At 46.0% G+C, this 10508-nt stretch overlaps 1 protein-coding gene across 1 annotated transcript; it reads left to right on the forward strand.

Moving 5' to 3' along the window:
• The first annotated feature begins 297 nt into the window (after window positions 1-297).
• Window positions 298-6474, forward strand: LOC132797974 (uncharacterized). The gene is made up of 2 exons (XM_060809714.1): window positions 298-535; window positions 5762-6474. Exon 2 carries the CDS (start codon window positions 5780-5782, stop codon window positions 6410-6412), a length of 633 nt encoding a protein of 210 aa, XP_060665697.1. The 5' UTR covers window positions 298-535; window positions 5762-5779; the 3' UTR covers window positions 6413-6474.
• The last annotated feature ends 4034 nt before the right edge of the window (window positions 6475-10508 follow it).

A 10508-nucleotide genomic window follows, 5' to 3' on the forward strand; every position in this document is an offset into this window, starting at 1 on the left:
ATAACCAAATGAAATTGTTAGAATTAGGGCGAAGCGAGAGCGCAATAAAGCTTTCGTTTGTTGCTCTCTGAGCGAATTCGCCTCGATTCGCCACTCTAGTTAAGTTAGGCTTAATGTAACTTAGCATAGAATTATAAACACAGTTGAAATTGAGAACTCTACAGCGCGTCATCATTTACTCCGTTTTCGTTTTCGTCGTTTAACAACAACAATTAGGTCCAGTCTTTGTGTTCGCGAATAAAGCGGAATTATAATTGCAAAAACTCTTGTGATTTTTCATGGCGCCCCGGTGGACACTAATTGTTGTTGAACGCGAGTGATTGAAAAAACAGAAAACAAAAACAAAACAAATTCGCGCCGGTCGTTTTTAAAATATAATAAACATAAACAAACAATTGACTTTGTGCCAGTGCTGTGATCCACTTGTGTTTGTGTCATCGGTGGAATTGTCTGCATCATCGCTGGAGGACACCCTGCACCTGCAGAAAACACACAGAGGAAAGTGGCTGGGATCATTAAAGATCGCCAATTCCAGGTACTGTGCGAAAAATTGAAAGTAAATAACTGAATTGGTTGCCAAGTTGCAAGATTCTAGTGACGCTTTCAATTCTTGGCACATACGTAATAGTAGAGCATTTGTTTTAAATTTTATATTTTTAATTTAAAAACGAACCGCTTAGGCAGAATATTGTTTTTGTTTTCTAAGTGAAAGTGACTAGGGGAAATTCTTATTTCCATTGCATCGAACTTCTTCTCTTAGTTCGTTGCAATTTTCGCTTTCGTCGCCCCTTTGTCTCCAGATTCGTAGCCGCTGTAAGTTGTGTGCTGTTTGCTAAGCGCACATACGTATATACATACATATATACCCGCAAGCCAACACTGCATCGGTGCATTTCGGCTCCGTGTTGTTGTTGCTTGCATTTCGTTTTCGTTTCGCGCGCTTAGAAACAGCGCACATACACACATACATACGTTAGCAAGCCAGCATCTGCACAGTGCATTGCGCTCTGTAGTCTGTGTTGTTGCTTGCACTTTTCGTTGTCGCGCGCTTTGCAGCGCTTAGAACTCGCTCCCCTACATTCGTTGGTTGAGCATATCAGTGCGATATCTCGTTTGCTCCCTCGAATTGTGTACTTCCCTATTATTGTCCGAGAAAGCTTCGTGGTTAGCTTAGGACAATTTAAAAATAATAATAAAAAAACAAAAATTAAGTAAAAATAAAAAAAAAATAGTTCAAAATATAATTAAAAAAAAAAAAAATAATAATAAATTTTTTTTTTTTTTTTCTTTTTGTAGTTGTTGGAAGCAACAAGATTTATTTTGTATTTTATTCTTATATTTTTTTGTCGTCTCCTCTAATAACCTAAATAAAAATGAATTCGAAAGAAACTCTTGAAGGCTCTAAAAAGAAACTTGCTATTTGCGTGAAGAGCATTTGCAGAGTTAATAATCAAATTCTCGATGACACGATCGGTCGAGATTTGACAGAGCTAGAGTGCAGGCTTGAGATGTTGTCGTCGCATATTGAAAATGCTCTCAAATATCAAAGCAGAATTGAGACATTTGACGAATATGACGATTATCGGTGCGAGTTAGAAGAGATTTGCATTACTGTAAATGCAAGGCTGAAGGCGATGGTGAAATCGTTAACCGATACTTCATCCGCCAATATATCGATTCAGTCGATTGCCGCTCCTCGTACCCGTCTGCCTAAACTCTCATTGCCAAAGTTCAGCGGAAACTATTCCGAATTTAAAAATTTCATAAGTTTGTTTGAGACTCTTGTTGACAATGACCATTTAATTCCGCGCATTGAGAAATTCAATCATCTCATTTCTTGTCTCTCTGGTGAGGCTCTTGGAACGGTGAGAGCGTTTCAAGTCACCGAGGACAACTATGAGAAAGCAATGGCAAGTTTGAAAAGAGTATATGACAATGATTGTCTGATATTTAATGAAAATATCACTGCTCTTTTCAATTTGCCAAAGATTTCGCAGCCCTCCGCTTCAGCGTTGCGAAACTTGATTGACACTGTCTCTGCGATATACGGATCTTTGTTGTCGATAGGTGATGATAAGAAGATTGCAAATGCAATCCTTATTCACCTGGTCATGCACAAAGTTGATGCAATGACAAAGAAGAAGTGGGATGAGCAGCTAGATTACAAATTCCATTATGGAGTGAGTGTGAAACTGTGCTTAATCGTCGATATCAGCACTTGTCAGCTGAGAATTCGACAAAGTCCGATAGTCAAGCCGTTTCCACTAAACAGCTTAATAAAAGCTCGTTTTCGTGTACGACGCTCAAAGATAAGATTGATCAAAAGACCCAAATATGCGAATATTGCAATTCCGAAGATCATTTTATCGTGAGTTGCTCGATGTTTGCTGCCTTGGCAGTTAAACAGAGATTCGACTACGCGAAAACAACTGCATTATGCATAAATTGTCTTCGGAAGGGTCACACTGTCGCCAAATGTAAGGCAAAAAAGTGTCGTGTGTGCAGCCGTTCACATCATACGTTGCTGCACATATATTCTGCGACTACAAATAGTAGAGCGTTACCACCCCCGAGTCTCTCCGCTGTTGAGCCTGATCGTCCATCCACTTCACATGCGATGCATGCGACCGTGTCGGATAAAGTGATCCTGGCCACAGCAGTCATCAAAATAAAGACGAACTCAGGCGATTTCGTCTTAGCCCGAGCTTTGCTGGACTCTGGGTCACAAATTAATTTTGTGACTGAGGAACTAGCTCAGCGGCTGCATTTGCGTAGAGAAGACTCGTGCATCAGCTTGCTTGGCATTGGTGAATCCAATTCTCAAGTTAAGAAAAAGATACACACTGTGGTGAAGTCGCGAGTTGGCTGCAATGAATATGCGATCGATTTATGGATCCTCAAATCGATCTCAGGTTATCAGCCAGATCACACTGTAAATGTCAGTGGCTGGAAGATACCTGACAATATTCAGCTAGCGGATCCCTATTTCTTCAAACCGCAGAAAATTGATCTTCTTATCGGCGCTGAAACATTCTTTGACCTATTGTCCGTTGGCCAAATCAAGCAAGGTCCAGAGTGTCCAATCCTCCAAAAGACAAGCCTTGGGTGGATTGTCTCGGGCGGTACAGTCCTGGTGAAAAATCTCACCAGAAGATGACTGTCAATCTGAGCTATCAGGAAGAAAGTTTGAGCTCGATTGACAAGACCTTGCTGAAGTTTTGAACTGTCGAAGATGTGCGCTCTCCCGCCAAAGTCCTTTCCGCTGAACAACAAAGTTGTGAAGATCATTTCACAAATAATGTGAGAAGATTGCCGTCTGGTCGTTTCGAAGTAAGACTGCCGTTTAAATCAGATTCGCACCAGCTTGGGTGCTCATTTGAAGTTGCTAAACGGCGGTTTTGTCGCTTGAAAAACGTTTAACTCGAGATCCCGAGTTAAAGCGAATGTACTTGGAATTTATGGAAGAATATATAGAGATGGGCCACATGTCCGAAGTGAGTCACATCCTTCCAAGTACACCACACTATGTTATTCCGCACCAATGTGTATTACGGCCCCAAAGCACTTCGACAAAGCTGAGGGTCGTATTTGAGGCTTCGTGTCGCACATCGACACATAAGGCGTTGAATGACATTCTTATGGCCCGCCGACCATTCAAGAAGAGCTGTTTTCGACTCTGCTTCGTTTTCGATTGCATAAATATGCATTAACGGCCGACATCAAAAGATGTACCGCCAAGTTATGGTGCACGAGGCAGATCGAAACTATCAGCTCATAGTGTGGAGGAAAGATCCATCAGACTCGTTGAGATTATTCAGATTAAATACTGTAACATATGGCACTGCGCCAGCGCCATTCTTGGCCATACGGTGTTTGATCCAGCTGAGCGAGATTGCGAAATCCTCGCACCCCATGGCAGCTGAGGTTATCAGGCAAGATTTCTACGTTGACGATATGTTGACTGGTGCCGCATGCGTCGAGGACCTGAAGACAATTAAGTCTGAAGTGTCGCAGATACTGCTAGGAGCAGGTTTTGAACTTGCGAAGTGGTTCTCGAATGCTCCTGGGTTCTCCGCATCAGACAGTACACCAAAGCCGATAACGATCTCCGAGACTGACGCAACCAAGACTCTAGGTGTGATTTGGTTGCCAAATGAAGACGTGTTCCAATTCCGGATCGACGATTCATTCATGGGTCTTAAAGCGACAAAACGGAACATTCTCTCGGTGACATCGCGGTTATTCGATCCGCTTGGCCTATTGGGTCCCTTAATTATAAAAGCAAAGATACTGCTTCAAGAGCTCTGGCTTCAAAAGTTGGAGTGGGACGAATCCATACCATTGAGTTTGGATACATCGTGGCAGCAATTGAAGTCAAATTTGACACAATTGCAAAACATAAAAGTGCCACGATATTTGTTCACAGAGCCTACGTCACCGATAGAGATACATGGCTTCGCCGACGCCTCAATAAGAGCGTATGGGGCGTGTATTTACGTTCGTACGCATACTGCAGAAGGTTGTAAAGTATCATTACTAACCTCAAAATCAAAAGTAGCTCCCCTCAAGACTAAGACTCTTCCTAGACTTGAGTTGTGTGCAGCTCACCTTCTTGCAGAACTCTGCCACCGCATACGAAGACTAATCCGATCACCAATTGAACGGACGGTTCTTTGGTCAGATTCGGAAGTCACTCTTCATTGATCCGGTCACATCCTTCCACTCTCGCGACATTCGTGTCGAATCGAGTGGCCGAGATTCAAGAGTGGTCAGAGAGCGTGGAATGGCGTCATGTTCCAACCAAGCAGAACCCCGCAGACATTGTATTGAGAGGTTGCGATGTGACTGAACTGTGCGCGTCAATGTGGTTTAGTGGTCCGTCATTCTTGATGGAACCACACGACGCATGGCCAGTTAACCACCATTTCGTCTCTGAAGAGACGCGCAATTTGGAAGTGCGCAAAACAGCTGTTGGACTGACAGCTATAGTGGTAAAGTCAGATCTAGTGGACTCGATCGAAAGTTTTTCGCACACAAGTCTGTTGAGAGTGTTCGCTTATGTGTTCCGCTTCATTCGAAGATGCAAAGACAAAACAGTTCAATTTGAACTGGTTCCAACGGCATCAAAACTGAAAGAAGCATTCAGTAAAATAATAGAAGTAATGCAGGATTTCGAATTCAGAGACGATATAGAAAGGGTTCGTAAGAGTACACGTGTGAGCTCGAGTCTACAACGACTCAATCCTTTCATACATGAGTATGAAGGATCTTGGTGTTCGTTTTCGTTGTTGCGAGTCGGGGGGCGACTGGTAAATGCTCCTATTTCATATGATGCCAAGTTTCCACTCCTCTTGTCGAAGCGCTCACAATTTGCTCGCAGCTATGTGAGGTACCTTCACTTGACCAACTGTCACGCTGGCCCAAGAGCGCTCGTGAGCATTCTCAGAGAACGACTTTGGTTAGTCAATGCTCAAGAGCTTTGTCGTCAGACAGTACGATCATGCATCCGTTGCTTTAAATGTAAACCTCGGCTGCTTACGCAAATAATGGGAAATTTGCCTGCTGATCGACTCCGAGCGCTCCGCCCATTTTCAATTTGTGGCGTAGATTTTTGTGGCCCGGTTGAGACAACCTATAGAATTCGCGGAAAGCCGCCGTACAAGTCGTACATAGCTTTGTTCGTCTGTTTTGCGTCAAAAGCGGTTCACTTAGAAATTGTATCCGACCTGTCAACTAATGCATTTCTAATGGCTTTCCAAAGGTTTGTTGGTCGAAGAGGATGCCCGAGCCGAGTCCATTGCGACAACGCGACGGCGGATGCGAATTTGCGTTCATACCGCCGAGGGCTCCTCACTTCGGAGGACTATGGGAGACAGGTGTGAAGTCTGCAAAGCACCTACTCCTAAGGACGGTGGGCAACGCCCTGCTCACGGCCGAGGAGCTGCGGACAGTGGTCGTGGCGGTCGAGGCGGTGCTCAACTCCCGCCCGCTAGGAGCCGTAAGCAACGACCCCAACGACGGCGAGGCACTAACCCCAGGGCATCTACTGGTGGGCGGTCCACTGGTGGCACCGGCAGCATCGCGGACCCCGGACCAGGAGGGTCTGAGTTGCTTAAGGCGATGGCGAGCTGTCTCGTCGCTCAAGCGAGCGTTCTGGCAGCGATGGTCCCGGGAGTATGTGCTGGGCCTGCAGGCACGGGCCAAGTGGGACCGGTTGCAGCCAAATCTGCGAATCGGAGAGCTCGTCGTCGTCGCAGAGGACAATCAGCCGCCGATGCAGTGGATGGTGGGGCGAATCGTGGCGGTATACCCGGGAGCGGACGGGGCGGTGCGCGTCGCAGACGTGCGAACCAGCACAGGAGGGCTGTTTAAACGGCCAATACACAAATTGGCGCCTCTGCCAATCGTATGAAGGCACAGCCGTTCATCGGGGCCGGTGTTGGCGCATTTGATAGTTATTAGTTAAGAGCATGAAGTACCAAATGAAATTGTTAGAATTAGGGCGAAGCGAGAGCGCAATAAAGCTTTCGTTTGTTTCTTTCTCTCTGAGCGAATTCGCCTCGCTTCGCCACTCTAGTTAAGTTAGGCTTAATGTAACTTAGCATAGAATTATAAACACAGTTGAAATTGAGAACTCTACAGCGCTTCATCATTTACTCCGTTTTCGTCGTTTAACAACAACAATTAGGTCCAGTCTTTGTGTTCGCGAATAAAGCGGAATTATAATTGCAAAAACTCTTGTGATTTTTCAGACCATTTAGATACAGTAGAGTAGAAAGCCAGGAAATTCAAACGCAACTAAACGGACTCCTCGAACAAGACACCATTAAGCATAGCCATAGCCCCTAGAGCGCCCCTGTATTTCTGGTGCCCAAGAAATCAAATGACCCATCTAAAAGAAATGGAGATTAGTTATAGACTATAGAAAACTTAACTTAACTTGTGTGCAGCGGGGATGAATAAATGTATAAAAAGCATCAGGCTGCAGAGTATGCCTTGGCTGCGGGGTGCAACTCGTGGTCGTTATTTTCACTTGCAATTTTTGAAAAGAAAACTTCACTTTTGTCTTGACACTCGCGAGCAAAGTTCTGCGCACCACTGGATTTTTTTTTTTTTTAGTTTTAGTTTGTTTTATTGGATCTTCTCTTTATGAGTCTAACAATAAGAATGCCAATCTTAAAAAATACAATATCTAACAGTTTGTTTTGAACTGAATAGAGACTACGTGGTCCTAATAATTAGCGCTGGATTGGAAGGTCGTTGCGGCGAAGACGAGAACTGCTGGAAACTCGCGTGAGGGCTCTCGCGAGATGATTTGGATGTACTGACAGCCTAATGGATTCTAATGACGAGAGAGAGTTTGCCCTCTTACTCTCGCTTTTATCTAGGTTAATGACTCGGCTCTGCTAAATCGCTTTGTTTTCTTTTTCTCCTAAATTTGAACATGCACTGTTAACTCGTTGGGCGCAGCTTAGGTAGCACATACGCTGTTATCTCGTTTGGTTCTGCAGCCATTGCACATGTGCTGTTAACTCGATTGACTCTGCATACGTTGCTCATGACGTTGCTATCTGAGTGTCCGTATGTTTTCCGCAAAGGTCTATGGTCTCCATGTTCTGCAATAGTTAAGAAAAGAATAATTAGGTTAATTAAGAATAATCAGGTTTCCTCGCACGATTGTGAATATCTCCTGCAGCCTCTTCGCCTTACTGACGGGGTCTTCTAGTTTGCCTGGGGCCTCTGGTGTCACCTCGTCGTATATTCCTCCGGGAAGTCGGGGCTCTCTGTACTAGGAAGGCGGGACTGTAGTCTGTGGACACGCTGGAATTTACGGCTAAGGTAATCTCTGGAAGCAACTCATCCCATTGGTTCTGCTGTCCGTCAATTAGTTGCGAGATCCGTTCGGTTTGCTCTTTCCGTTGGGCTTTTATGTGGCGAATAGGGGGCAGTGTGTTGCAGGTCGACTACAGCGGTTAGCGGAGCATGGTATTACCTTGCATGGAACGAGGAAGTGAGCCGACGAAATCAGCTCCAATGAATGCATAGGTCCGGCGGGTTTTGGTTGCGATGCCTTAAATTTCTGGCAGCTTAGGCATTGCCGGACGTGTTTCTTGACGCCCCGATGCATACCGCACTCCTAAGAGACCGACAACTGGTTGGTCATGACATTCGTAGAGAACACGAAGTCGCATGGGCCGAGGTACACTCAACTTCCAGGTGACGCCATTGAAATGATCGGACCGATGCACGATATGTCGGAAAAGTTGGCCGTCCCTGATTAAATAGTCCGGGTAGCGTTGTGGTTCCTCACTCACCTGTTGCATGCGCCGTGATAACCAAGAACAAGATTGGTCCGGGTCGGATCTCATCTCGAGGACTGGAGAGGACGTTTATGGTCGACAGTCCGGGCGATGAGTTGTGTAATAAATGCTCGGTCCCCTTGTGTCCGGGACGGCATGAGTCATACTAGACAAAGTGGCCGGAAGCGGAATTGGGGCAACGAGAGGGTCTAGGAATCGGGGAAGACATTGGATTCGCTTCTGCGCAGACGCCTGTTCTCTTCCGTGGAACTGGAAGTGGTTGTGTTGCCACGATAGACTCAGCGTTCGAGGCTCGAGGGCACAAAGGTGCTGTTACCGATGTTAGCGAGTTATCCAACCGAATCTTTGCCGTACTACAGCTAATCGTTGACTAAGTCGCGGGACCACTTCTTCACTGATGAAACTCGTGGTGGCACCGGTATCCACAGTTCCCTCGGTGGACATGCATCCGATGTGGATCCTGGCCACGATTTTACCACCGCGATGGTACACCGGTTAAATACATCGTTACAATGTATCTCGCATCGTCGGCAACCTCGGAACCTCGGCCACGTCGGCGGGGTCTGGATTGGCCTACGCGGCTTTGGTCCAGGAACCGTGCATAGAGTCGGGCAACACAGTTGCAGGGCTGAAGTCGCCTAACTACAAGAGCTATGAGGGATGTTTGCTGCTAGCATCTTCCTATATGGACCATGATGAACTGCTCCACCAGAAGAGCTGCAGAGATTAGTGAATATGGTCTGCTCCTCCAAAAACATCTCATAATCGGCACGGACGCCAACGCCCACCATAGCGTTTGGGAAAGTCCCGACATCAATGAAAGGGGTGAGTCATTACTTGATTTTATCCTTACCAACAAGGTAAGTCTAGCCAACAGAGGTGAGGAATCTACTTATATAGGTCCCACGTGCTAGACCTAACCATCGCCACTGAGTGCACCCATGTGGAAGAGTGGGGAGTCCTGAACAGACCCTCCTTATCCGATCATAAGTACATTCAGCTCAAGATTCTGTTTAATACGACTGAGCCGTTCAGAAACATACGAACACGAACTGGGTGAAATTCTCCAGTCTCGTCACCAAATCCCTAGGTCCACCAATTACAATCAACTCGGTACAGGACCTAGAAACAACTGTTAATGTCCTCTCAGAAGGACTACTTTCCGCGTTTCGCCAATCCTATTGGCTCTCAAGACCGACGAGAAGATCGAGCCACCATGGTGGCACCCAGATCTTCATCGCTTCGTGGCGAGCTTACTAGCATGTTCCAACTTGCTAAGAAGGCGGACAACCTCTATGTCTGGGACGAGTACTAGTCTCTCCTGAAGTCCTACAAGAAGTAATCCGTTCATCTAAAAGGTCCTCATGGAGAGCCTTCTGCTCAGACCTGGACAACATCAAAGACACCTCCAGACTGAGGAAGCTGCTATCCAAGCAAGCTTCCAGTCCCAGTCTGTTCAAGTCGAGCGATGGAGTATGGGCGGAGAGCAGTGCTGAAACTCTTGAAGAGAACAGAGAACAATGACTGGCAGCTCTTTCCTAGTCTCCAAGTTATGAGACCCCCTGCCGGGGTCACAACAAACAAATTTATCCTTTGCTATCGACTCCTTTGCAAAGGTAAGGTCGCCCGGTCTCGATGGACTCTCACCAGCGTTGCTGCAAGCCAGTAAATCTGTGATTGTTCCATAGTTATCGGAGATTTACAAGGGTGTCCCTTGCATGGTGTCATGTCCCCACTTCTTGGAGGACCTCTGAAGTCATCTTCCTGCCTAAGGCGGGTAAATGCAGCCACGCGGCCCCTAATGACTTTCGGCCAATCAACCTAACCTCTTTTCTGCTTAAATTCATTGCATCTGATGGTCCCAAACCAGCATGCCTATACCAAGGGCAAGTCTATTAAGACGGCTCTCCATGCAGACCACTTCAAAGAATATGCCCTGGGGACTTTTCTTGACATTTCAGGCTCTTCACAAAGAGATATAAGCTACTTGCGTGGTCCCTCCCAAAATAGGCTGTACTATGCTAAAGCCGAGCCAAGCAGTAAATACCTGGGCGTGGTTCTGGATAGCAAATTGACATGGAAACTCAACGCACTAGAAAGCGTGAAGAAGGCTACCGGAGCCTTGTACTTGGCGAAAAATATGCTTAGTTGCACTTGGGGCCTCTCCCCTAATATAAAGCAGTGGAT

The sequence above is a fragment of the Drosophila nasuta genome, unplaced genomic scaffold, assembly GCF_023558535.2.
Source record: "Drosophila nasuta strain 15112-1781.00 unplaced genomic scaffold, ASM2355853v1 ctg44_pilon, whole genome shotgun sequence".
NCBI lineage: Eukaryota > Metazoa > Arthropoda > Insecta > Diptera > Drosophilidae > Drosophila > Drosophila nasuta.

What these genes read in the sequence shown, in the direction of transcription:
- LOC132797974 (XM_060809714.1), top strand. Translation starts at nt 5,780, where the DNA reads ATGCCCGAGCCGAGTCCATTGCGACAACGCGACGGCGGATGCGAATTT.